At 39.5% G+C, this 27,563-nt stretch overlaps 2 protein-coding genes, 1 non-coding gene and 1 pseudogene across 5 annotated transcripts; 2 read left to right on the top strand and 2 right to left on the bottom strand.

Moving 5' to 3' along the window:
- The first annotated feature begins 185 nt into the window (after positions 1 to 185).
- Positions 186 to 4,146, top strand: LOC143596332 (uncharacterized). Of its 2 annotated transcripts, none has more exons than XM_077075127.1 (6): positions 186 to 289; positions 379 to 434; positions 1,161 to 1,234; positions 1,411 to 3,069; positions 3,299 to 3,440; positions 3,536 to 4,146. In XM_077075127.1, coding segments are annotated over exons 1-6 (2,514 nt in total). In that variant the 5' UTR covers positions 186 to 287; the 3' UTR covers positions 4,117 to 4,146. The 2 variants fall into 2 exon arrangements, with proteins under 2 accessions (XP_076931242.1, XP_076931241.1); XM_077075126.1 differs by having other exon boundaries at positions 3,281 to 3,440.
- A 505-nt stretch (positions 4,147 to 4,651) lies between these two features.
- On the top strand, positions 4,652 to 4,743 carry TRNAY-GUA (transfer RNA tyrosine (anticodon GUA)). The gene is given in 2 exon segments: positions 4,652 to 4,688; positions 4,708 to 4,743. It is a non-coding gene; the product is annotated as a tRNA-Tyr (tRNA).
- A 1,156-nt stretch (positions 4,744 to 5,899) lies between these two features.
- LOC143596327 (uncharacterized) lies at positions 5,900 to 7,534 on the bottom strand (annotated as a pseudogene). The gene is made up of 3 exons (XR_013146690.1): positions 6,906 to 7,534; positions 6,237 to 6,312; positions 5,900 to 6,099 (listed from the first exon to the last, which is right to left on the bottom strand). The product of XR_013146690.1 is annotated as an uncharacterized LOC143596327 (transcript).
- Positions 7,535 to 19,119: 11,585 nt separating this feature from the next.
- On the bottom strand, positions 19,120 to 22,435 carry LOC143596331 (UDP-glucuronic acid decarboxylase 1-like). The gene is made up of 7 exons (XM_077075124.1): positions 21,786 to 22,435; positions 21,015 to 21,159; positions 20,845 to 20,924; positions 20,635 to 20,718; positions 20,438 to 20,512; positions 19,585 to 19,677; positions 19,120 to 19,488 (listed from the first exon to the last, which is right to left on the bottom strand). Exons 1-7 carry the CDS (start codon positions 22,404 to 22,406, stop codon positions 19,279 to 19,281), a joined length of 1,308 nt encoding a protein of 435 aa, XP_076931239.1. The 5' UTR covers positions 22,407 to 22,435; the 3' UTR covers positions 19,120 to 19,278.
- Between the last annotated feature and the right edge of the window lie 5,128 nt (positions 22,436 to 27,563).

Below are 27,563 nucleotides of genomic sequence, written 5' to 3'. Positions count from 1 at the left end.
AGAACGCATAGTCTTTTATCTTTAATTCATTTTCAGTTAAACTAATCCGTTTAGAGTGCTGATTACTAGAGTCAAAATAGAATTAAGACAAAAATAGTATTACGTGTCACAAAAGAGATATTACAGGTTAAGATGAGCCACTTGCTCTTCTAGGGACCTTTTTCACAGTTCTCTCACTCACCTCCTTCTTCACATTTTTGAAAGTTCAAAATCACACACATACACTCTCTCACACACACATACTCTCTCTAGACTCCAAATTATTCATTCAACCGAAGCCGAATTTAATGTACATTCTTCTCTCTGTACACTTACATTTATCAATTTCATCTGTATATTGTTAGGTTGTTAACTCCGCTAACGGTAATTGTGTTGTAGGTTGAATATGGAGAGAGATAAGCGGAAGAAATCGAAGTTACCGTGCCTCTTTGGAGGTGAAAATTAAACTCTAGTTCTGTAATTTTTGTGTTAGGTTTGTTATGCTTTGCTTTATTGTTGAGGATATTGAGCTGTTAAATTGAAAGCAGTTGAGTACAGTGAGAATATGTTTAAAACTGATATAATATTTGCTAAGTTTAATAGATGTGTGGAATCAGTTTTTTGATTTTATGCTGTGAATGTTAACTATTAAGTTTTGCATGTTAGGAAGGAAATTAAAGCCCTAACTCTGATTCTGTGATTTTTTGTGTTGATGAAGTGACAATAAGGGTTTGATTTGTGATTGTTGTTTATTTTATTTTGTTTTGCTGTGTTTTAATGTGATTTCGCCATGGACGGTGAGACCTAGGGTTGTTGGTAGAGTCGGCTTCTGGTGGTAGTGGTGGTGGTGGTTTAAGGTGATTTGTTTGCACAAGTTTTTGAGTTATGGTGATGCAGGGCATGCTGCTCTGAAACCTTACCAATTGAGTGTGGATTTAGCTAATCTAGATGCTTAAATGCTTTTTTAAGCTACCTATTTTGCTTTTTGTTTAATAATATAGCCTTTAATTTGAACTAAATAGTTCTGTTTTTGTAATCCTGCTAGCTAGGACACAGGTTCTAGTTACAACTTACAAGTTGCCTGGTCATAATTTCCTTGATCTAATTATGAAAGTAACTTATTATCTGACAATTAATGATGCATTTCTGCATTTGAGCAAGCATTAATAACTTTTTTCCAGGGAATGGAGATAACCAGAACCGGAAAACTGTTCACGCTAGGTCCCAGAGTGATGGTTTCACGGAGCAAAAAAAGGTGAGACAAGGCTTTATTACTTAATTTTGCATGTTCTTTTACAGTCACTAGGTCATAAGCCAATTTACTGTGATTAATTTATGCAAGTTATGAGTGTCACAATATTCTACTTTCTCTGCATCTTTTATGTATAACAGAAGTTAACAGGCGTGACTAAATCGATATGATGATTGCAGTTCATGTATGAAACCGGGCAACCATCTTCTAAACAAGTTTATGGGACATCCATGAAGACATTATTAGCTAAAGAAATGATGAACGAAACTTCAGCAAAAAAGCGGTCACCAAGTCTTATAGCGAAGCTTATGGGTCTAGATGGACTGCCATCTCCACAGCCTCTTCACAGACAACAAAAAAAGGTGCCTGAAAGTTCCAAGAATACTACTGTCAAGAAGAATGAAAAGTCATTCAATCATCAGTTAGATAGGAAGACGACAATGGAACAACAGCATTTCAAAGATGTGTATGAAGATCCAGAAGCATCACATGTTGGAAATCAACTGTATTCACCACAATTCACTGCAAAACGGAGATCCACGAAGCTGGAATTAGGGTACATCCAGGAAAGATGTGATGAAATGCTTAGAGAGTCGATTGCAATCAAAACCAAACTTGAAAGAGTAGATTCTAACTCAGACTTGATGCTCAGTTTTCTGCATAAGGATCAACAAGACAACCCTTATGGTCCTCTCTGCAACCAGATAACACTTTTAAAGCCTTCAAATGCTGTCAGGCATGGGTCCAATGTAAAAGTCTTGCAAGAAACAATAAACTATCGTGTTCCTGTTTCTCATCAAAGAAATGAAGATGCACATTCAGGCTATTCATGTCACAGTAATAATAACTCGCGTAGATCGTCAAGATATCAGCCAGAAAGGAAAGATGCAACCGCCATTTCCCCTACAAGAATTGTGGTCCTTAAGCCAAATCTTGCACAGATCTACAATGATACAGAATCAGAATTGTACAAGGGCCCGCCAAATGAATTCAAATCTTCCAGACACAAGTCCAAAGAAGCTAGAGATATTGCAAGACAAATTACTACTCAAATGAAAGAGGGCTTTGAAAGTGGGCATATTAGTTTATTTGATTCTGGTTTTATAGAATATGCAAGTGCATATGCTAGTGAATCAGAAATGATGGCGGTTTCTCCACGGAATTCATTTCACCAAAGTACGAGGGCCCGACCCAGGCGTTCACCCTCTAATATGTCTGAATCTGCAGTGATTAAGGAAGCAAAAAAGAGAATGTCACAACGGTGGAAAACTCATGGATATAAAGATATGGGAGTTGGCAAAAATAACACACTGGAAGAAATGCTTTCAGTTCCCAATATTGAAACACGGCGCAATAAAACTGGATATGCGGCGGTCCCGGTTGGCGTCAATGATGAATATGGTTGGAGAGATGAATATCTCAGAAACACATCAAGATCAAGATCTCTTTCTCCGTCTTCCCACAACCGAATCCATAAAACGAGTAATTATCATGAAGCTAATGCTGATGTGAAGATAATGGTGCTTAACGAGCCTGTTAATCGAGGTAAAAGTAAGGGGGTGAAGGGTAAATTAAGCCACAAAGAAGAACCACGATCCAAAAGTTTAAGACCTTACAGTAGAAGATGTCAGTCCTCACAACGTTGCAATGCATGTGTTCATGAATTTGATTATGTTTTACCCACTGAGACTTTCTTTGAGAACGAGGATCCTGTTGAACAAGAGTTACTGATTTCTGATATTCAAAATGCTACCACAAAGTCACCTTCTGTTATCGATGTTCGCATGCTAGGAGATGCAGATTCATCATCTGTTAATGAAGACAGTTTAAATTCACAGGTTTGCTTTTTTACCATATTGACACTTGGCATTGATTAATTACTTTTAGTATTGTGTGAAGCATGATATTAGTAAATCTAAGTGTTTTTCATGGACCATGGCTATTAAGAGAAACAATTTGAATTTTAAACTTTATATTTTAGTGGCTATTAGTTATGTTTTAACTTTCACCTTCTAGAAGCTGTAATAACCATGGACTGCAAACTCACAGGGTACTGTTTGCACTCAGTTGTCTGGACCCGAGCCAGAATCTTCTGAAGGCTCAAAGGAATTTGACCAACAGGGTCAGACTTCAGTACTGGAAGTTCCTCCTACAGAAGATGCATCATCCGGTTCCGATTGCTTCGAGAGAGTCAGTTCGCGAATACATGGTAGCTAATGTTTCAAACTCCTTAATTCCATTTCCTTTTCTTTATTTTTTTGTAAGTTATAAATATGTAAGTATGCAACACCTCTGCGTTTTCAGCGCTAAGGAAGCAACTTCATTTGCTGAAAATGGAGTCTGAATCAGTTTATGATAGCGCAAATGACGAAGAAGCTGAGCAAAGATCATCATCATTTACAGTTTCCGAGTCAGAAAACTGGGAATCTACTTACTTAACAGATCTGCTACATGATTCCGGTTTCTATGATCACGACCCATACACATTCATAACCACATTTTACTCTGTAGACTGTCCTATAGATCCTATATTATTTGATCATCTTGAAAAGAAATACTCCCAATATCCTACCATTTCAAGACCCGAAAGGCATTTGTTTCATGACCGCATAAACGAAGCAATGCTAGTCCTTTCAAAGATTATGGTATCAAGCCCGTTAGGCCAACGAGGAATTCAAATGACATTGGTTGAAATCGGGTTTGAAGATCAGCTGCAGAAGTTGCTGGCTAAGCAAGAAAGAGATGCAAATGAGGAGTTTGAGGATATATCTATCGATAAGGATCTGGATTGGTTCGAACCGGTTGATGAAATGGATGCTGTCAGTAAGCAAATTGCTGAGGTGTTGGTAGACGAGTTAGTAATGGAAATTGCAGGTGGATGGTAGGAGCACGAGTTTAGGTTGTAGGAATAGAACCAGGTGAACAAATAACGGGAACAAAGAACCGGTCAATGAAGAACCAAGTTTAGGTGTTTTTGTTAAGTGTTCAGATGTTGTACAAGGTGGTGTTGGATTTAAAATGTAACGATGATAAATGTTGTTGAGCCATTATAACACAGGATGGGTATTAATGACTTGGATTATTTTCATGTCTTCATAAATGTCTATTTTATTATTGCAAAAATTAACCATCATCATATAAAGTATAAACCTAACCTTTTCGTTTAGACCGGAATACGGAATTAGGGGTGTTTGGGATTTGCTTTTGTCAAATGATTCTATGATATATTAGGGATATAATCAATTAGATAATCAATTTTTGGTCATGTTGTTGAGTTTGTTATTCATAACCTCAGCTGTGGAGTTATAATGTCACATCCACTGAATTCAAATTTTAGTAAACTATAAAGCACTTAAATTGATTTTTCACTTTTATTTTAATTTTATTAATATAAGTTAGAAATACAACAAATGACACAAACCGACCTTAGCTCAGTTGGTAGAGCGGAGGACTGTAGTGGGTATCATCTCAAAGCCATCCTTAGGTCGCTGGTTCGAATCCGGCAGGTCGGATTATTTTTCATCCATATAATGATAATTTTTATTTAACAAACAATACTGTATGAATGAATGTATTATTCCATGGCCCATACAAACAAACTATTGTTCTTCTAAAACTCTTAACAAAGCTCACAAGCCATGGGCCCATACAAACAAACTATGGCCCTTATAGAACTCACAAGCAAGGTAAAAAAAAACTTTTTAATTAGTATGATAATAAACTTATAAGGTTACATGTATACTAATGACCAAATATATGGCAAATAACATGTAGGAATCTTCTTCTACAAGATCATTATCAACCGTTAGCTTCTATGATGAGACATTTTCTTTTTCAGTCGTCTTTTTCGACGCGATTATTTTTTCACATCCAAACCATGAAATTGAATAAGTTTTCCGGAAAAAGATGGGGATGCTTGTTACTTGTATGTTTATAAATTCACTGCTTGAAGAACAAATTTTAAAAGTGTTATCATGAATTAGTGCAATAAACCCTTACTTTCACCTTATCTTTTTTCATAATTAATTACCTTTTCCGTTCATGCAAATTACTTATACGCATCAGGATTATTTATAGATTAGATAATCAAAGAGTCACTCTTTCTACACACTACCATAAAAAATATAGGAAGTGACAAATCTACTATGTAGTTGATGCTGCTAGATCATGCGCTAAGTAATTCTTTTAGCTAGAAACCTCTTTTCCATTTAAAAACAAACCGATTACAATAAAATGATAAAATGATATGAAGACAAGCAACAAGCTGTGCCACAACGCTCTCTCTTGAATTACAAAACCAATCTTATTATAACAAAGTTAGAGGTCTTAAATGGCAAAGAATACACGACCCTTGAACCGGGTCCAAAGGAAGAAGAAAGGGATAATAGAAATTTACAGCAAATTAATATTCTTATGCCTTCCCACTTTGTTATTATAACTTATTTTTTGGGCAGAACAAATTCAATGTCATGTTACTGTCACACCTTGGGCTTATGAAAACTATTCCAATTTAATTCTTATTTTATTTTGTTAATCACAAAAATACCAAAGAGTACGTGGTGCCCCTCCACCTAAATCACAAATCATGTCCACAACATAACTAAAATAGTAAAATGAACCAAAACACTCCAAGATTAAGACCACTAGCCTACTTAATCTCACGTTAATTTACGCTACGAATCCTAATTACTTCTTGATTTCGGAGAAATCCGAGTCCACCCGGGGCACTGGCAGAGACGCAATTGTTGTTGGAGTTAATAACTTAGCGTTCTTGACCTTTGACATGCTTGTGAGAACTGCTAGCGGTGTTATGTCACCGACCACTGTCACCTTCTTTGCCATAAAGTCTATGTCAAAGGATGTCACCCCTACAACAATTGTTTCATTTATGTCAATATTTTCGTCTTGAATTTAAACAAAAGTATTAAAAGTTCATGTTTTTATATATATTGAAGACAAATAAAAATATACATGAATAATAGAGTAATTATGAAGTTTTGTATACCTTCCATTTTAGATATATGCTTCCTCATTTTTCTTTCACAACCTCTGCAATGCAGTGACACTTTTAACACAACCACCTGCAACCAAATTCATTTTATTACCATTTCTATATCCAACAACATATATACTCATGGTCGGCTCAATGAATGTGGAGGCCTAAATCAAAATAAGATTTTGGGTCTTTTTATGACAACTGTTAAAGAAAAAAAAATTGCTTAATAAAGGTTGTTATACTCACCTCTACTTTAGTAACAACCAAGTCTACCACCACACCAATATATTACTTTTTAATTTACTTTACCTATTATAATATATCTATATATATATATTTTTGAACTTGAAGGCCTTAATTAAGTGTGGAAAGCCCTAAATTGTTTTCGCTGACCTAAGGTGTATATATATCCCACCTGAATTAAGAAATAGCAATTTTTTAAATACACATAAAAATATATACATAAACGAATACTTTTTGTGATACATAAACTAGTTACATAACCGCGTCACATAACCAATAATATACTGAAAACTATCAGTATAGGTTGCATAGTTATCAGCATAAGTGTGTAATTACTAATCATAACATTTTTTTTTCTTTTCATATTTTTATCATATATTCTGCATGTGTAATACACTGGATTTTAACATAGTATAATAACATATAAAAAAAGACCTGTTGATCGGACGAGCGCGATGACAAAGACGACGATGACCGAGGAGTCGTCGTTGTCATCTTGACCGGAGAAGAATTTAATTTCCCATCATCTTCTTGAAAGACATCTCATTATCCAAATTATAAACTTTTTCCTCAACAGGTGGCGGTGGTGGTGCTGGTGGTGACACTTGCTTCAAAAGAGGATCAAACTGATCCGACAACGCTTTATCCGACAACAAAAACCTCGAAGAATTAGCCGGACTAATGAAATCACCAGGCCTAGTGCAACCCCATCCTAGTAACACTCCTCCTTGTCTTCTAACAACTTGGTTATTCTTAATTGTAACTAACTGTTCCTCATTGTTTTCATCAGCAAAAGCTATGTTTTTTCTCTTTTGATCATTTAATATTTTGGGAGTTTTGAGCTTCTTTTTATTTTTTTGGTGGTTTGGAGGTGGTGGTGGGAGGTGATTAATGGTTGTGGTGTGTCTTTTTTGGTCTTGGATTATCTGCGCGGCCGGAGGAGGAGGAGGAGGGTGGTGGTGAATGTCGGAAGCCATGGTGGTGATGGCAGCCTGTGAAGCACAAAACATATCAATGGTTTTCATGGTGAGTTGTGTAGTTTTAGTTTTACAACTAAGTGGTGGTGCTTTTGACCTGGCCTATAGAATCGGCTTAATAAATTTATAGTCATTTTGCACTTTTACAAGTTACTATTGTATATATAAAAATGTATGTACACTTTGAATATTTTAAATTATGATTGATTTATTTAATTTGATTTAAATAATTATAAAAGATTCAAAAATATTTAAAATTATATAATATATTGTTACCCTTGATGGTAAGTGGTAACTACATTTTAGGTTGATCTTCACTGTTTAAAATCCTCAACATTAAATCCTGATCGTCCAAAGTTCCGGAAAACCTTCTAGAAGTTTATGATAAATGTAACAATTGTCTACCATTCAACTCACTTTCTGTTACCATTATAGTCAAGTTACATGAAGTGGTAAAAATGTAAAAGTGTGTCAAGAGTTTAAACATTTATTTTCGAAATGCATTGACAGGAACCGAACGGAACATATTAGCGTGTTACATACTTAAATTGTTCATCGATTTGGGATGGGCTGATTCTCTGCGAATTTGATTAAGTTGTAAATTAGATTAAATTAAACTTTGAATAACAGTGATGCTCTCTGAAGACAAAAGTTTGTGTTTAGGATATAATAATGAATCAGAATGATTCATAATAAAAATAATAATAAAAACAAGCTAAAATACAATTAAAACACTCCATGGGACATGGCTTCAGAAGCACAGTGAGGGCAGAGGTACATGAGGTGGGGTGACTAGCATTCAAAGTGAAAACAAAAGTAACGGTTGAATTCACAAACTACATTAATTTCATAAGCACTTGGGACCCACCAATTTTGTTTGTATCACACAATTACATAATATGTACATTAAGATAAGATTAAGATCGATGTGACTGAAACAGTGAAACTATTACTATACCTTTGTTTTAAGTTGTTACCTATATAAGATTTTGGTATCTTTCATCTTGTCTTTACTTCTATGTATATATAACAAATAACACGGATTTGTAGTAACTTGTTGCGTCGTATTATATAGACGGTCACGTAACAAATAAAAAAAACCATGTAGTAACGGATGCTCGGGTAACTTTTGGCAAACATTATCTTGGCAAGTGATCCACGACATCCTCGAAATGTATCATTGTTCTGGACCACATCATTATGTCTCAACCATAAAAGTAGATAAGAGTGAATTCAACAAAATTTCCATTTTCACATTTGCTCCTTATCATACACAACCACAAGATGATTTATTTATGTAGCAATAGTGTTTTTAAACATTTGTACCCAATGTAATAAAAGTTGTGCATGTGTACCAAGTACTTACGGTCCATTTTTAGTTGCTAAAGAACTATTATGTTGAGTTGGTGAAGTTTATCTATGGGGCATCCTTCAACAATCAACATGCACCATCACATGGTGATCACAGTAGAAGTTGTAAGATGAGTGAAGAAACACTAATTGATCTCAGGCAGATTACGGATAATCTGGGGGTTAAATAGATGTTTCCCACGAAGGGTTAGGTCCGGCAAAGATGGTTCTTCTAATGACCTGCAAAACAGACACCGTGAGCTCGTCACTGAGAAGGGGGGGGCGTACCTCCTTGTGACCACCCTCCGGCGTGAGAATCAGACTAGATTGCTCTTGAATATAAGTGTATATTAAGAGATTGCTAGAGAAGATAAGATGTGATAAGATAATGTAATGTCCATACCATTCCAAGGTGTTGGAGTATTTATAGCCGAAGGTAGGTTTCCAAGAAGGTACAGCCGGCTGAATAGTATTCCTGTTCTGCCAACTGTGGGCTACGCACATGCCATGCTGGTAGTTGGTGGGTAGGCAGCGGCTGATAGTGACCAGGCCGGCTGTGTACTATTCCTTTTCCACCAACTGCAGGCTATGCACGTGCTACGACAGGTTGGTGAGTAGGCAGCGGCTAATAGTGACAGGGGTTGGTGAGTAGGCAGCGGCTGATAGTGACCAGGCCGGCTGTGTACTATTCCTTTGTCACAGTGAGCTGTCGCTGCTTTGGTCAGACCTTTTGTCCATACCTCGTCAGGTACAGTACAAAAGGTCCTCCAGTAGCGTACGGACTGGCTCATTTGGGCGGGAGTGTTCCCGGCTTGCTCACTCCTTCAGGTGACATTACTGAATTATTTAAGAGTTAAGTGCCTTGTGCGTGAGCCTTGCTGCGCGGGTAGCCTTCCCTGATGGCTAGTATCCGTTACTGCGGGAACAGGCGGAGTACGTCGACCATTGGGAGGCTTTTCCTGCGGGAACAGCTTGCGTACTGCGCGTAAGGACGTCACGTCTCTGAGCATGGTGGATCCTGCGGATCCAGTTGGTTTCTGCGCAGACGTCTCTCTTCAAGGTGAGTCTTGCGAGTTTAGCCTTTGCGCAGACGTCCCTGTTGAAGGTGAGTCTTGCGGGTTCAACTGCGCAGACGTCCCTCTTTGAGGTGAGTCTTGCGGGTCCAACTGGGCTCTGCTGGGACCTACCTCTTCAAGTCCCCCCAGTCCAATGTTCTTCTCATGAATTGTTAATAAGTGAGGTGAACTTTTGGACTTAAGCAAAGGGTTTTGAAAAGGGTTTAGTTTTAAGGTTTTCCATGGGGATTCTTCCCGCGGAAGTCCTAATGTCACATGCAGAAATTCCCGACTTTTTTGCTTGATCTTTGGGTATGATGCAGGTAGGTCTGTAACCTCCTCGCAAGTCAGGAGCGTTGAGTTCCACTTGTGTAGATTCTCCATGAGGTTTTGGTAGTTTTGAACATAGTGATCAATTATGTTTAAACAACCAATTCCATCTTGGAGCTTCAAACAATCTATCTCGACGTTCCAGCTATGCGGGGATGTTATTCCCGTTTCCGCAAGCACTGCCCAGAAGATCCTTCTTGGTTTCAATTCCCTGCGGAGTGCTAAGTATGTGAAGGGTTTCGTCATGACACTATACCCGCACTCGTCTTATAGTTACTTTACTTCCAAGGTATTCCTGGCTTCAATTCCCTGCGGGTGCTAAGTATGTGAAGGGTTTTGCCTTGACACTGTACCCGCACCCGTCTTATAGTTACTTGGTTGCCGAGATATTCTTGGCTTCAATTCCCTGCAGGTGCTAAGTATGTGAAGGGTTTTGCCTTAACACTGTACTCGCACCTGTCTTATAGTTACTTGGTTTCCAAGGTAAGGGGTATAGTCCCGCTTACTTTTGAATCTTTTTGAAATTCGAAGAGTTGGTGAAAGGATAAGAACAGTCCAAACTGTTGAAACGTCGTCCGACGGTTTCTTCTGACAGTGTCAGGACGTGCAGGAAGTTATGGCGACGTGACAGTATATGGTCATTCCAGACGCTTTTTCAGGCGCGTGGGCGCGAGTTTTCGGGCGCGTGGCCGCGAAGTTTACGGCACGCGTCCTGTCAACAGTTGTTGCCAGCTTGCATATTCCACGTGTCATAGTTTCATTGCACCTGCGCTTTCCTCTCTCTTCCGCATTAAATTCATCGCATTCATTGCGATGAGTATATAAAGGGAGGAGATGATGCATCTCAACTCACAGTTTCACATCTCTTCTTCTTCTAAACGATTTCCGGCGAATACTCTAACTTTTCTGTTGAGCATTCTCCTGAAATCGTTCTTCTTTACATTCAAAACATGTCTTCTCATGATCTTGAAGTTACAGCTGAAGAGTCGGACGTGTATTCCGAGAATCCGACGTCTACTTCTGATAGGGACGATAAGAGTACTGCTGGCGAGTGCCAGTGTGCTCTTCCCGTCGACCAGTATCAGTACATCGTCAGGAAGTTCATGCTCGAGCCTTTCGAGCCTGAGTTTCCTGAGCCACACCAGACGGTGTACGATGCCCCCAAGGGCAAAATAGGGGTGTATGCTGCATTCTTCATCTATGGGAATCTCAGGTTCCCATTGACGAAGTTTGTGTACCGTGTTTTGGAGAGACACGGTGTACATCTGACGGAGGTACATCCAATGGCGATCGCCAAGATTCGCCATTTTGAATGGGTGTGCCTCATTCTGGGCGTGGAGCCCCATGTCGACCGCCTGATGACCTTCTATTCCTGGAGGTGGATCCAGGGGTGGTATACCTTGGTCACTCGGATCAAGGGTTTGAAGATCTGCGCTACCGAGCGCAGTCTTCGGTCTTGGAAGTGGGAGTTCTTCTATATCTCCGCTCGCTTCGTCCCCAGAGCGATGACGTTCAAGAACGGGAGAGCTCTCCCGAACCTTCACGCCTTCAACTACGAGGAGGCGGAATGGTTCTCCAAGATTTCCCGGGTCCAGTCTCCGGTTTACCGCTTTGCGGAGTCCGGGATGGTGATGCTCGGGATGAGCCGGGTGTTGAAAGATGCTGGGGCGGAGGCGCCACAGATTCCCATCGTCCTTGAATACGGTTTGAACTCTATCCCTTACGGTATGCTCCGTCTTCTTTGCTGACTTAAAGTTTTCTTTTAACTGTTTTTCTTTTGTTTTCAGAGGGAAACGACCTACAGTCGCTCCTGCATCCGCGGGAAGCTGGTGGTCCCGCTCGGATGGGTACCCATGCTCTTGATGAGAACGAGTTGCCCATCTTGGAGCAAACGGCGGATCGGTTTGTGGAGGTCTACCCGCCGGGCCACCCGATCATGAGCGCCACGCGGCCAGGTAAGGAGTTATTTAACCCTCGCCCTGTCAATGCTCAAACCTCTGCTGGAATTCCTCTAATTTTGTCATCTTCTGATGAGGAATCCGCAGATGGTCATTTCTTCACGCGGAAGAAGAAGGCTGCTGGCGGGAAGGGTAAGGCGAAGGTTGCCTCCACTGCCGATCAGGGGAATCGGTCAGAGTCGGAGACCGAGAGTGAAGAGGTGGCGGGGAACCCTGGTGGTGATGAGACCACTGTTCCGGAGGTTGAGACAGCTGTCACCTCCGGGCAACCTAGTACAACGACGGTGACCGGCGTGAAGAGACCGGCTCCATCGGGTTCGTCCCCGCCTATTCGCACCTTCAAGCTCAAGAGGACTCGTAAGTGTAAACTTTAACTTTAACTTCATATCTTTCCGCCATTATATTTAAATATGTTGTCTTCATGCAGGCGTGGATGCAACCGCGTTCCAGGGTGGAGCGGGGAGGAGCACCTCTGGACCCATGACGGTAGGTTTGGTCAACCTACCCGAGGCGATGACCCAGGCGACTGCGCCTGCTTCAAGTGTTGGTTCAGTTGCTCACTCGGTTGAGGCAACTGTTCCAACTGTGACGTCGTCTCCGCCGGCTGTCAGTGCATATTCACTGATTCCTTCACTGAGCCGGCGGTGAGTTTTTCTGCGGGCTCTTCCGCAGCGGCGACCACGGTTGTGAGTTCACCTCCGGTGAGTTCACCTCCGTTGGTTTCTACGACGGCGGCTTCAACCGTGCCTCCGGCACCGGTGACCACCTCGCTCCCGGCCGGTTCAGCAGGTATGTCTGGGGCTTCTAGCCAATCTCTGCCTCCTTCCCATCTGCCTGACCTCTTGGATGGATATCCATTAGGTTCGGGTGATGGGTTTGGCGGCTACCGGCCTACTGTCGACCCTACAGGTGCGTAGGGTTATTTTGGCCTTTTTATATATATTTTTGTTTTTTATCATCTTTTCCTAACTGTTTTTTGTTTTTGCAGTGTCGGATTCGAATGAGGTGTTTGTTCCGCGGTGGAACATCCGCCGGGGAACTACCCTTCGGACGGCTGTGGATTGCGTCGAGTGGGCGCGCCACGCCGCCCCCAGTGGTGCACTGGGAGAAGCTATGTCGAGCTACCAAGAGGGTAGGCTGACAAACGAGCTTCGAATTCTCCTTGCCCGGATGCAGCCGCGCGTCGAGCTGCTTTGTCGTGAAAACGACAAGTTAAAGGCGGCTCGTATCCAAGAAGTAGCTCAGGCGCGGGCTATCCGGGAGGAGAACAGGAGACTCTCCGCCGTTGCTGCGGAGAAGGAGAAGGCCTTCAAGGCCCTTGAGGTTGAAGTTCAGGCCCGTCTCGAGGCCCGTTCCAAGGCTACCCAAGCTGTTAACGAACAGCTTCGGTTGGCTAAGGAAACTGCGCGGAACGCAACCGAGAGGGCCACCAAGGCTGAAGCTGTTGCGGAGCCTCTGCGCGCCGAGAATGAGGAGCTCAAAGCCAAACTTGAGAGGCTCCAGCAGGCTCATGACGCCTTGGCCATGGAAGATGCCAAGAAGCTCCAAGAGATCTTGGACCAGAGGGGGGTGCTTGACCGCACTGAGCGTAAGCTAAAGGGCGTCGAAGAGGCTGCAGCCAAAGATGTGTTGCTTGCCAACCTTACAAAGAACGAAGCCGACGCGCCCGTAATGAAGCTCAAGCTGCCCTCCAGGAGGCTCTGGTTACCAAGGAATGGCTTCTACGAGAAGAGTTGTCGCAGGTATGCATAGCTTCATAATATCTTTACGCTTTTCTTTGTACTTAGAAAAGGTTTTGATACTTGTATTTTTGTTTTGTAGGTTGTGCATCGGGTCTTCACGGACACATCATATGACGATGCCATGAACGCAGCCCTCAACGCTTCTCATGAGGATGGGGAAAATGCTGGCTTCCTGCTTGGTCTAGGGTTCGTTGAGAAGGGCATCCCACCTTCCAACTTCCCTTTATATGATGTGGATACTAAAGCTGTATACGACCAAGCAGTGAACTAGTATGCCGCCTTCCCGCATCCGGTGGTGGAGAAGGTGAACGAAGTTGCTGCTGCTGATGATGGGCTAACCATTCTCAAGACCTTCCTTGAACCACCACAGCCAACTGATGGTGCGGGTACAAGTGGGTTCGGAGGGAGTGGCCCTGAAGCTTGATCTTTTAAATCCCTTCCCACTGTTAGGATAGATTTACGTCTTTGTATAGATTTATATTCTTGTAGGCGGGTAGATACCCGGCCATTCTTGTAACAGTTGAATTTTTATGGAATATAAATCTTTTGTGTGGGTAGGACCGTCACTCTTGCTTTATAAACGTTATACGACTTGCTCATGCATATTATAGTTTAATTTGGCACTTGTTTTGCCGCATAAACAATATATGATTCGCTTGTGCATACTTTAGTTTAACTTAGCAATTTCTTAAGTACTTTGGATAAGTTAACCTTTCAACGTGGCAGATAATAGGTTAAAGTTTTTCTTCCTCTTTCGTGATTGTGCGGGTAAGACCGTCACTTTCACTTAGTAGGATGGCTAAACTTTACCTATATCTGACCTGCGTGGAGGTTTTCCTCATTTTTTCCTTAAGAAATTTTCTATGTGTTCTGAATAAGTTAACCTTTCAACGCGCGGCTGTCAATAGGTTAATGTTCAGTTTCCTCTATCATGATTGTGCGGGTAGGACCGTCACTTTCATTTAGTAGGATGACCAAACTTTACCTATGACTGACCTGCGTGAAGGTTTTCCTCATTTTTTCCTTTAAGAGATTCTTGCCGTTTTTTGTGTTTATGCGGGTTTTGCCGCCTTCCACACGCAACGACTTCTTTTCACACTTATTTATGCGGTGAATACCGGCATATCAGTGTTTTGGATAAATTAACCGTTTGACGCGCGGTTGTCAATAGGTTAATTCGGTTTCCTCTATCATGATTTGTGCGGGTAGGACCGGCACTTTCATTTAGTGGGATGACCGAACTTCATCTATGACTGACCTGCGTGAAGGTTTGCCGTTTTTTGTGTTTATGCGGGTTTTGCCGCCTTCCACACACAACGACTTACTTCCCCACTTATGTATGCGGTGAAGACCGGCATATCAGTGTGGGAAGTTTATAAGTAAAAATGTTAGATCATCAGCGTCAATGTGATAAGGAGAATCATTTCCATTAGAAGTGGCTCTGGGCCTTTTCTTTTACAAGTTTGGAATTGATCTACATGCAGACAGTGTAATTGAGCTCCCTTCCATGTTCTTGGGAGTGTCATCGAGCCTTTCGAGCCGATATGCACTTGGTTCGGAATCTCGTTGTTTACGTAGTATGTAGTCTCCGACATTGAAGCTGCAGTTCCCCAACTGGGGTTCTATACGCATTAGCCTGCTCAGCGTTCATTACGCCACGAGGTGCGTGAGCGTCCCATCTCTGACAAATGCTTCGACAATGTCCTTCAAGTCTGCGCATTCCTCTGTGTTGTGGCCTCTTGTCCTGTGGAAGTCACAGAATTTGCTCTGATCAGCGTTGTGACGCTCTCGGATTATTGGAGCCTTTGGCCATGGGAGCCTCTCGGTGTCGAATATCTCGGTGACGCTTTTGGTGAGTGGCGTCCATCTGGAGTTCCGGTTCGACGACTGCATGTTATCCTTTCCGCCTAACCGAGGGTGCGAGCCGGATGAGGTGTCAAAGTTTACCCTTGACTTCCAAATGCCTAGCTTCCTCTTTTTGTTTAGTCGGGCGGTAAGGACATTGTTTTCTCTTGTTTTCTGGGTGAAGAGGTTTGTGCTTTGGGGAAGATCTCTACCCAGTTGCTTTTCCGTTTCCGTGAAGCGCTTAGCTGCTGTCATGATGGCATCCCATGTGGATGGCATGCCATCTTTCCCCGTTAAGGTGCGGATGAGCTCTGGGTCTTTCGCGCCCTTGATGAAAGCAGCGCGAACAAGATCTTCGCTAATACTGCCCAGACTTAGCTTCTTTGAGTTGAAGCGAGTGATGAAGTCTAGCAGAGATTCATCTTCCTCTCGGATGCAATTGAGGATTATCCATTGCTCTTCGGTATACTTTCTTTGTTGGCTGAACTTCTGTTGGAAGTCTGCCCAATCGTAGATGTGGTGGACCGGTAGACGGTCGAACCACGCTCTGGCTGCTCCAACCAGCGTCATCTGGAACATATAACACCACGTGAGTTCCGTCCAGTTGCTGACGGTTGCCCCCGCTATGAATCTGTTCAAATGATCGTCTGGGTCGGATATACCATCATAAGTGCCGATGTTGGACATCTGTTTGGCACTTCTTGGGGCGATTGCTTCCGCAATGTCCCTTGCAAACTTGGAGGTTCCCGCATTTGCAGCGGTTGGTCTGAAGGTTTTAGAGAAGTCACGTGGGTTTCCCCCCGCGTTTTTTGGTTTGAAGGTTTCTCCAAAATTCCTTCTTGGTTGGAAGTCCGTTTCCTTACGCTTCCCTTTCGTTCTATGGCGAGGGTTTACGTCAGTGTCGGATTCCTCCGAATCATCGTCCAAATACTCGCACTCATTGCTCATGTTGAGCTGTTGTCGAGTGCTTCCGAATTCGTCGGCCTGTTGGAGTGAACGTAAGCGTTCGTCCAACTCAGCTTGGAATTCTTTCTGACGTGCTTCCGCCCACGCTTTAACTTGATCAAGTGTTTGGTGGGGGAACCTCGTCTGTCGTCTTTCCGCCTGGGTATTAATGAATCCCAGGGGATGATTGTTTACTGCACTTGCCCCGGCTTGGGTAGCCGGGGTAGTGTTCGTAAAATTTACTGCACTTGCCCCGGCTTGGGTAACCGGGGTAGTGTTCGTAAAATGTGTGTACTCGCCGGTGTTTCCCCCAGTAGCTGGGGTTGTGGTTACCGGGGTTTCTTGGTCACTCGCTGGCTTTGGCAACGGAGTAACCTTAACCATCTTTCCAGAAGTTTGAAAAAACTGAAAAAGAAGTAGTTCTAGCTTTTATGCACGGATGGCGCCAATGAAGAAACACTAATTGACCCCGGGCAGATTACGGATAATCTGGGGGTTAAATAGATGTTTCCCACGAAGGGTTAGGTCCGGCAAAGATGGTTCTTCTAATGACCTGCAAAACAGACACCGTGAGCTCGTCACTGAGAAGGGGGGGGCGTACCTCCTTGTGACCACCCTCCGGCGTGAGAATCAGACTAGATTGCTCTTGAATATAAGTGTATATTAAGAGATTGCTAGAGAAGATAAGATGTGATAAGATAATGTAATGTCCATACCATTCCAAGGTGTTGGAGTATTTATAGCCGAAGGTAGGTTTCCAAGAAGGTACAGCCGGCTGAATAGTATTCCTGTTCTGCCAACTGTGGGCTACGCACATGCCATGCTGGTAGTTGGTGGGTAGGCAGCGGCTGATAGTGACCAGGCCGGCTGTGTACTATTCCTTTTCCACCAACTGCAGGCTATGCACGTGCTACGACAGGTTGGTGAGTAGGCAGCGGCTAATAGTGACAGGGGTTGGTGAGTAGGCAGCGGCTGATAGTGACCAGGCCGGCTGTGTACTATTCCTTTGTCACAGTGAGCTGTCGCTGCTTTGGTCAGACCTTTTGTCCATACCTCGTCAGGTACAGTACAAAAGGTCCTCCAGTAGCGTACGGACTGGCTCATTTGGGCGGGAGTGTTCCCGGCTTGCTCACTCCTTCAGGTGACATTACTGAATTATTTAAAAGTTAAGTGTCTTGTGCGTGTAGCCTTGCTGCGCGGGTAGCCTTCCCTGATGGCTAGTATCCGTTACTGCGGGAACAGGCGGAGTACGTCGACCATTGGGAGGCTTTTCCTGCGGGAACAGCTTGCGTACTGCGCGTAAGGACGTCACGTCTCTGAGCATGGTGGGTCATGCGGATCCAGTTGGTTTCTGCGCAGATGTCTCTCTTCAAGGTGAGTCTTGCGAGTTTAGCCTTTGCTCAGACGTCCCTGTTGAAGGTGAGTCTTGCAGGTTCAACTGCGCAGACGTCCCTCTTTGAGGTGAGTCTTGCGGGTCCAACTGGGCTCTGCTGGGATCTACCTCTTCAATGAGCATCAATGATTGTACCTCATGAAAGTACCTTGATTGGTGGCAATATCATATCACCATCCTTTTTCTAGCTATCTTCTCTTTGAAGGAAGAAGATTAAAAGTTATGTTGCTCATTTTCTTTGATGCATAATGTTTCTTATTGTAATTTATTCATTTACATAAGTAGCATAACCATAACATAACTAGTAAATAGGTTATTTTTATTCAACAAGATATGATCATTAACATCAACCTCATCCCAAAACTGAAAACGATTCACGCATATGAGTAATTCTAACACAACAATTGAAAACAAAACATGTCAATCTCAAAATGTTTTTTAAATTACTACATGTTCTCTCTCCACGCCTCGTCACACTAATACCTAACATGGTTAAGAGTTTACGGTTCTTAAACTATTTGGTTATAAAAATGACCTGAACAGCTCTCATCCGGGTGAGCTTGACAAAGAAAAATTCATTCATTTTGACTTTACTCTTTTTGTCAAAAGAACTTAGGCAAGAAAGAGATTGGGCATTCAAAAGAAGAATAAAGGCAAAAAAGAAAATTGGAATGATCATGAGGAATAGTATTCCTATATTCTAAAGGAACAAATGCTCAAATACAAACACATTCATAGAAGAAGGGCACACAAAGCTACTTTCCACAACCTACAATCATCTTTGAATCAGATGCCTATCTATTAGCAAATTCCAACATGTTTTCTTTCTATGTTTTAGGGCTCAAAGGTTGCTTTCTTCCTTTTATTTAAGCCCACAAACATTTAATGGATTTATGAAGAAGCTTCCCGACCCGACCCATTCGCACCCTTGTTTTTTTTGCTAAAAGTTTGAAACTTTATTGACACTCACAACTCACAAGAAAAGATAGAAAGTAACATTCTTGTGGATAACATCAGTTGATACAAAAACCAGCAAAAATAAAGAATAAGAAAATAAAAAATAAAAATCCTTTCTTGATACATCAAAATCTATTACACAAACAAACCAATCCAAATAAAAGGTTTGGATGGGAAAAACACATATGAAAGAAATAAGCAAACATATAGATATAAGTTGCTGAATCTATACACACACTTATGAGTCAAGAAAATCTCACTTTGCACCTTTGCCTTCATCTTCATTCAAGATTTGGTTTCTGAAATCAGCCGCCATTAATGGCAGACCCTCACGAAGCGTTATTTTAGGCTCCCAATTTAACATATTTTTTGCCTTGCTAATATCCGGTTTTCTCTTCTGAGGATCATCAGCAGTGGTCTCTCTGAACTCTATCGTAGCACTCGGGTCAACAGTTTCTTTGACCACCTAATATTAAAGATTATATCATCATGATTATTTTGTAAACTAGATATGTTAAAAAGGGCGAGCTGAAAGACGGGTTTGGAGCGGGAGTAGACAAACCTCGGCAAGTTCTAACATGGTGAACTCTCCTGGATTGCCCAAGTTGAAAGGTCCAATATGCTCACCTTCCATTAGTGCCATCAGTCCATCAACCTGAATTATTGTCAAATTATTTACCTTGTTTCACTAAAAATATCAAGATTATTTGACATGCAGAGTCAAACAGATTAATATTAACTGCAAAACTGATATGATTTTTTTTTTGAAAATCATACGCCAAAGAGAAGAACTTTGTGTTTTTTTCCCAGATGTTAGCAACCAACTTTAAACTTGGGGCATTATAGAAACTAATATAAACTTTATTACAGATTTTAGCAACCAGATTATATTTCTTGCTTTTTCTTGTTATATTTCATAGTTAGATCCTTTTTGCAATTGTTGACATAAATTTGTCGTTTTAGTTGTATATGTATATGTTACGTGGAGTATGATGAGAGTGTGACCTTCAACTATTAACTTTAAATAAGCAAATTAAATGTTCAAACTCGTAAATACATTTATTTTCTATTTTCTCTAAGTTAGAGATTTTTCTGCATATTTGAAATGTGATGTGGCAGCTGACATGGCATTAATCAGTGCCACCTCAGCAATCTACAAGTAGAAAAGGTTAAAATGAGATTAATTGCTAAAATGGGTAGCAGATTACCAAATTATAAGCTGATTTCCTGTTTTCGGCTTAATTTATAGCCGGTTGCTAAAATCAATAAAAAATGTAAATCTTGTCTCTATTTGTGCAAGTTGCCCCTTAAATAACTATCAGACTTAGATTTAAAACTAATCTCAGGCAATCTTACAATTTACATTAAACAAAAGGGTTATTAAAAGTTATCCTACAGCTAATGTAATAACATACCAAGTCAGAGACATACTGAAAACTTCGAGTTTGTTTTCCATCACCATAAACTGTCATTGGCTGTTTGCGAATGGCCTGCAAAACCAACTTATCTCATAAGAAATGTAACTATATACAAGATTCATAACAACCAGTAAGTGATCCTATATCATTTATCAATAATTAAAGAAGAATATGAAAAATTGCTTCGGTTTCACCTGTGAAACAAAGTTGCTGACAACACGCCCATCATCCAGACACATCCTAGGACCATATGTGTTAAAAATACGTGCTATCCGAACCTACAGTAAAAGCCATAATTTGTCACATTTCATGCTGCCACAACAGTGCTATGTTGTTTGAAATGTTCATATCATAAAGATACGGACTAAAAAAATAACGATATAATGTAATTATTCATTAATTACCTCAACGCCGTCACCTCGATGATAATCCATCGTCAAGGTTTCAGCAGTCCTTTTCCCTTCATCATAGCAGCTTCTAACACCTATGCAATATTATCATATATATAGTTAAAGGCATCACACAAACACAAAGTAACATAAGAATATAAGATAAATTTCAAATAATGGTTCACCTACTGGATTCACATGCCCCCAATACGTCTCCTTCTGAGGGTGCTCAAGTGGGTCTCCATACACCTCACTTGTGCTGGTAAGCAAAAATCTTGCCCCTATTCTCTTGGCAAGTCCCAACATGTTCAAAGTGCCCATCACATTGGTCTTGTAATCACATTAGTTAAGGAATTCTAAACTCTTATCACTTCAAATCCACATAGTAATTAAAGAAATCATACCAAAACACTAAATCAAAATGTGACCTTTTTACTTAAATCTACACTTCAAATAGCAGTTACAAATGGAAAGCCGGTTCAAATTTGGTATCTATACAAGTTCTTTAATTTTCACAGCATAATATAACACAACCGGATGCTAGTATTTCGACCATAGCCTCATATGCATGTTATAACCATATTTATACAAGTTCTTTAATTTTCACAAGAAAATATAATGCAACCAGATGCTGATATTTAGGCGATAGAGACCCTCGTATACATGTTATAACAAAATCTATCGATAAACTTGAAAAATTAATAATCACTAGCCTAATGAAAAATGATAACACACATCAGCAATCCATAAAGATATCCATAGTCAAATTCATAAAGAGAACAATAAAATTGGTAAACGTTATGATTTTAGCTCGAATATACTATAACATTAAGGTGAAAAATCCTGCTGTTATGCATATGAATGTGAGCACTAAGTTAATGCAAATGCATACATATAAAGTTATAAACTACATGTGTATCAAACTATCAATAACACTAACAGCAAATATTAAAGACCTGAAAAAAGGATATAATGGTTTTAACCGGATTATACTTATAATGCACGGGCGAAGCCGGACAAGCCAAATGATAGATCTGATCAACCTCCAGCAATATAGGTTCCACCACATCATGCCTAATCAACTCAAACCTAGGGTTCCCAAAATGATGCATCACATTCTCTTTTCTCCCAGTAAAAAAATTATCAATCACAATCACATCATCACCTCTAGCAATCAACTTATCCACCAAATGACTACCCACAAACCCAGATCCACCGGTCACCACCACCCGCCGCCTCTTCCGGCCAATACTCACCGGAACCCTAACGGAGCGGTTGAAATTAAAAACCGAGTCTTTACGTGAGATCTCAACTGGGTATTCAAGATTCCGGATTTGGGTATCTGGGTCGGTGGAATTAGAGGGTTTGAAGATGACGAAGGTGGATCCGATTAAGATTCCGATGAGGATGAATAAGAGGCGTTGTTCTTTGAGGAGGTAATTGATGGATCTTGGGATGTATCTGGAGGATGATGAGGGGTGTTTTAGGGATTTTGGAGAGTATGGTAAGGGTTCGGAAGTGGGTGATTCTTCATCTCGGCGTTGGTTTGTGATTGATTGTTTGTGTAATTGTTTCATGGTGGTGAGTGTGGAGATTTGTGGGTTTTGAAGATCTGTAGTGAAGAAGAAGAAGAAGTGGTTTGTTGCTAGTTGAAGCTCACATGGTGGGTAAATTGTAAAAAGTGAAAAGAAAAATGTTCGAAAATGATAGTTTGATTTCGGCTTGGTTTGGAAATGAATTGTTCGGCTTGGTTCGGTTTAAAAACAAGCCAAGCACGAACAAAGTTTCGTTTGGTTTGGTTCAGTTCGTTTTGCTCGAATTGTTTTTAATTTGTTAGTTTTATATAAAAATTTTATGTATATTTATAAAAGTATACTATTTTTTTAAGTTTTTAAAATATTCATTTTTTATGTTGACTTCAAAGTTTAAATTAATCGTAGTCAGTCGTTTAATATATATTTACTTGTTAACTTTGAGTTTTAGATGCTTTAAAGTTGGAAGTTTAAACATTTTAGAGTTGAAAGTTTAAATTAATATATTTTGGAGTTTTAGAAATTTAAAATATAAAATTTTGCATGAAATCAAGCAAAACCAAGCCGAACCAAGCCAAGCGGTTTTAAACCAAACCAAGTTTAAGCATAAAAATATCGCTCATTTTTTTTTAAATTCAATCCGCTCAGTTCGGCTCACTTTCAAAACAAATCAAGTAATCCAAGTATGAACAAGCCTGCGTTCGGTTCGGCTCGGTTTATGAACAGCCTAATTGAAATTGACATTAATTTCTTTTAGGTTTATTGGATTTTAATTATTTTAATTTTGTTTTATTGGTCAGGATTTAGGAGTATTGTTCGGGTTTTTTAATCAGGTTTTTCGAGTTGTGTGTTATAGGAATCCTACTTGATTACTAAACCAAATAAGATTCAAGTTAATTGGTTTCGAGTTATTTGTTTTGGGTTTATCGGGCCAGGGTTAATATGTATTCGGTTTTCTAAATACAAGTCGGAATACATAGTTTACAATTTAACTTAACATGGTATTCATTAGATAATAAGCACAAAACGCCAAATATAAAAACTCTCAATATGTTAATCCGTTTATACTCATGCACCAAACACATATATTAACTAGAACTAGAAAATGCCAAATCAAATAAGCACAGAGTCTAACCATAGCGTGTAAACTAAAAAGAAAACGTTAAATTGGCATGTTCACAACAAAATAATACCATATAAATACATAAATACAAACAATAAAAATAAACATACAAACAACAAAAATAAACATATAGGAAGAAAATCAGGCTTTTCTATAGATTATGTATGTATGCGTATAAGTGTCATTTTATATGTAAATTTGGGTTAATCGAGTTGACTTGATTAAAATTTTTTTTAACCCAGTTTCCGATTCGAATACTACCTTTGGTTTTCGATTCCATTTTAATCGGGTCTAGGTTAATTCAGGTTGTGTTCGGTATTCGGATTTCGGATAAAAATGACACCCCTAGTCCGAGAGTTTTAAAAATTGTTAAATGATGTTTAGTTAAGATAAAATTGATGCTTAAGCAGGGTCATTGATGGTCAATTAAATGCTTCTTAAACATGATTTTTTAATCAATTACTTATGTTGTACACATTTCATTGTGTCTGCATGGTCTTTTAAATAAATGTACATTCCCATCAGCGTTGATAAAACCCTGTCACCAAAGAAAAAAAAGAAAGAAAAACATATTTCGAAGCTACTGTAAATGCATGGACGGTTAGTAAATCACGTGTCATGACGCCAAGAACGAGATAATGGGTTTCCCATTTCTTTCCACAAAGACAAAAAAATCAAGTTCTACCAAATCTTCAGGGAACAAGGAGCATGGGAGCATGGTGGGTAAATTATCAATTCCACTATCCATATATTGAACAAAAGGATCTAATTACAATAGAGAGGTGGGTAAGCGGATAACAGGCTGTGCCGCCACCGCTTTTGAATGGCAAAACCGGTCCTACTGAAAATAAAGTTATAGTTATTTGGTGTCGATAAGTTACTGTGCACGACCCGCTGAACTATTTTAAGAAACGTAATAGCTTTGGGGGCAAGGGCCCAAATATATCAAAAGAAAAAGGAATGAAGACGTGTTGATTATCGGCATATGCACCATACATCCCGAGTTGGCTAGTTGGGTCAAAAACCAGTTCACAATGGCTAGAAATGGTCATATATAGCCATTAGAAAATGGTCAAAATGGCTACTTTTGTTCACAAACTATTAACCTATTAAAAATAGCTGGCTTCGGTTAGCCGGTTCTAAATTCGTTTTTGCTAAAGATAATGTCAGACGAGTCCCTAACCCATGGTTAAATTTCAGTTACAAACCTTTTTAGTATAATGGTTCGATTCCGGATTCCGTTAACTGGTTAAGATTTGCAAACTAGCTTCACCTCAAAATCTCAAATTATCGAACTTTCTATGATATAGCAATTGGGCTACTTTGTAAAAAAGAAACTAGCCTTACAAGCCTATAGAGCCCATAAGTGAGACTCATAACTGGGCCACAAGTTGCCAAGCTTTAGTTATAGTATATATATATTTTTGCTTCTTTTGTTCTGTTCCTCATGTTATGCCCATTAGGACATTAGTAGCATGTCTCTGCTTTCAAGAAAACTAGAGGTTTCTCGCGACGGCTTCCTATAAAACTAACAATAGAATCGAACACTTCTAGTATATAAAAAAGACAAAGAAAAAACTAAAAACTGACCCTCGAAAAATTCAAACCCGCAATAAACATAGTGCAGCACAACTACTTGACCACCACACCACCTTACCTTTACATTGCTTGATTTAGTATGAAATCTATAAATACATAGATCTATTTATATTTAAAAAAAAACTAAAAATCAGCCGAGGAGCAGGTTCGATCTCGGGTCTATCGGTTGACAACAATATAACTGTAGCACTATACCACATTGCATTTACATTACCTTCTTTAGTTTCATATCTATAAATACATAAACTAATTTCGGAATATTAAAAAAGCAAGGTTAATCATATATATATATATATATATATATATATATATATATATATATATATATATATATGTAATGAATCCTAATATAAATCACAAAGCAAGGTTAACCAGATATATATTCTAAAGAGACTTCTAGTAGTTTTTTATTTTATTTTATTTGTAACGATAACTTTCTTGTATGTGTATTATGACAGATTTCTAGTTAAAATTAATATAAGTTAACAAGTTAAAAACATGAACCAACTATTAACTAGTAGGATTTAAACAACATACACTTGAAAGTCATACGAAACACGAAGGAAATAGTCTCAAGTGAAAAAAGTTTCTTTATTCTTAATCAAATTTTTAGGTTTCTGTTTTACCTAAATTTTGTTTTTATAAGCCTGATCTCGAATCCAAAGGTGTAGGTGATTAGTTATACTCCAATGATTTGATTCCGTCGTTTTACTTCTTAAGAGATTAACACTTAGGTGTTGTTTGTTTTTTCAATGGCAAAATGTCTGCAGTTTGCGGACCACATCTGCAAACATCTGTAGAATAAAAGGTGGATCAAACCTCTGAAGTCTGCAAGTAGAAGACTGTTTTTTTAACTTCTGCAAGCTGTTATAATAAACTTAAATAAACCGAATTTTTTAAATTTAAAAAAGGTCGTTAATATCAAAATTGAAATAATAGTCAAACAACACTGAAATAATATTCATAAAATCACAATAACATTTTTTTACAAACTTCCTAATGAAACAAGATCTTCATTGTATCTAAACTTTCTACAAACTTTCTTAAACAAAAAACTAATAATAATTAAAAGTGTAACAAAAAACATTCTAGCAAAGGATAAACAAAAGAACCAACATAGTGTTCTTCAAACTTAAAAGTGAGTGGTATATCCTCCACCTACAAACATTACATCAAGTTATTAAAATGATTCATGTTATTAAGATGATTTTTTTTTTAAATTATAAAGATTTTATTTCTACTGATGAAACATAGATATTACATCAATATAGCAGGTAGGCGGGCAACAAGCTGCGCCGCCACCCCTTTCTGAATTGCAAACCCTAACCTGCTAAAGACATACCCCTGCCCCTTTGGAGTCGACACATTGCTATGCACAACCTTTTGGACCCTGGTTAGAAAACGGATAGCTTCCGGTGCCAAGGAGCCAAATGTATCAAAAGCCAGAGGGACAAAAACATGTTGGTTCTCTTCGCAGGCTTTAGCATGTTTCTCCACCTTCTTCGTTTCAGCCCTTTTTATTGCTTGCCCGGCTACAAACCCATTATCCCTCAAACCAGCCTATTTGAAGAAAATCTTATGTGATAAAATAAAAAATTATAACAAATGATAACATGTGATTACTTGAAATCAAAATAAACGGGATTCAATGCATGAAGAAAGTAAAGAAAAACATCAATATGGAGGTGCGACATGGGGCGGCGGAGGTGTAACAATGGAGGAGAGGGGTGTTGGGAGTTGCTAGGGTATAAGGAAATAGAACAGAGGATATGGGATGGGAAGAGGCTAGAAGATACTAGAAACACTTGGTTTAGTTCTGTAGCAAGAAGATGACAGCAGACCTTTTTTTAATTTTTAATTAAAGGTCTTTTGAAAAACAAACATTTTACAGACCTAAAAGTCTGCGCGTGATCTGCGCAGGGCAAACAAAAGAGGTAAAGAAGACATTTTCTAAAAAAACAAATACCTCCTTAGTTATATTCTACTAGAACTATACCACTATACGATGTGTAGCTTTTTGATTGTTATTACCGTAATTCTTTTACTAAATTTAAAAATATTAGACACGTCAAATATTATGAAGTAAATTGCGTTATACAAAGAGTGTATTTTGCATGTCTCAATTAATGAATGAAATTTTTGGGTTCGGACATTTCTGGTTTATTAATACAAACCCGACAACCTGCTCATCTTTCGATAGCTTTAATGAACATAACTTCTAATATATACTCATTTGCAGTTTGCACGTGCGAGGAACACGTTTGTGGATCCGACCTTCAATCATGAAATTTATAATGGCCCCTCATCTTTAAATGATTGTACGTATTACAGTTTTTGTGTTTCATCAAAAAATGAATATGTACCAAATATTTGTGACAACCTCAGTTCAACCCAACCCAACTCAACTGATTCAAGTTCTTAGCAAACTACTTGAGCTATCTGAAAAATATTACAATCGCACATAGTTTAAAAGCATATTT

Source organism: Bidens hawaiensis, unplaced genomic scaffold, assembly GCF_021521415.1.
Source record: "Bidens hawaiensis isolate Kalapana, Puna unplaced genomic scaffold, B.hawaiensis_p1.1 tig00046234_1, whole genome shotgun sequence".
Classification (NCBI taxonomy): Eukaryota; Viridiplantae; Streptophyta; class Magnoliopsida; order Asterales; family Asteraceae; genus Bidens; species Bidens hawaiensis.
The sequence above is the reverse complement of the archived record's forward strand: the minus strand, read 5'-3'. Positions and strand labels throughout refer to the sequence as shown.

Coding starts and splice junctions, on each gene's coding strand:
- LOC143596332 (XM_077075126.1), top strand. Junction 3,070..3,280: donor AAGACAGTTTAAATTCACAG/GTTTGCTTTTTT, acceptor GCAAACTCACAG/GGTACTGTTTGCACTCAGTT. Junction 3,441..3,535: donor AGTCAGTTCGCGAATACATG/GTAGCTAATGTT, acceptor CTGCGTTTTCAG/CGCTAAGGAAGCAACTTCAT.
- LOC143596331 (XM_077075124.1), bottom strand. CDS start 22,406: ATGAAACAATTACACAAACAATCAATCACAAACCAACGCCGAGATGAA. Junction 20,719..20,844: donor ATCGAGGTGACGGCGTTGAG/GTAATTAATGAA, acceptor CTTTTACTGTAG/GTTCGGATAGCACGTATTTT. Junction 19,489..19,584: donor CCATGTTAGAACTTGCCGAG/GTTTGTCTACTC, acceptor CTTTAATATTAG/GTGGTCAAAGAAACTGTTGA.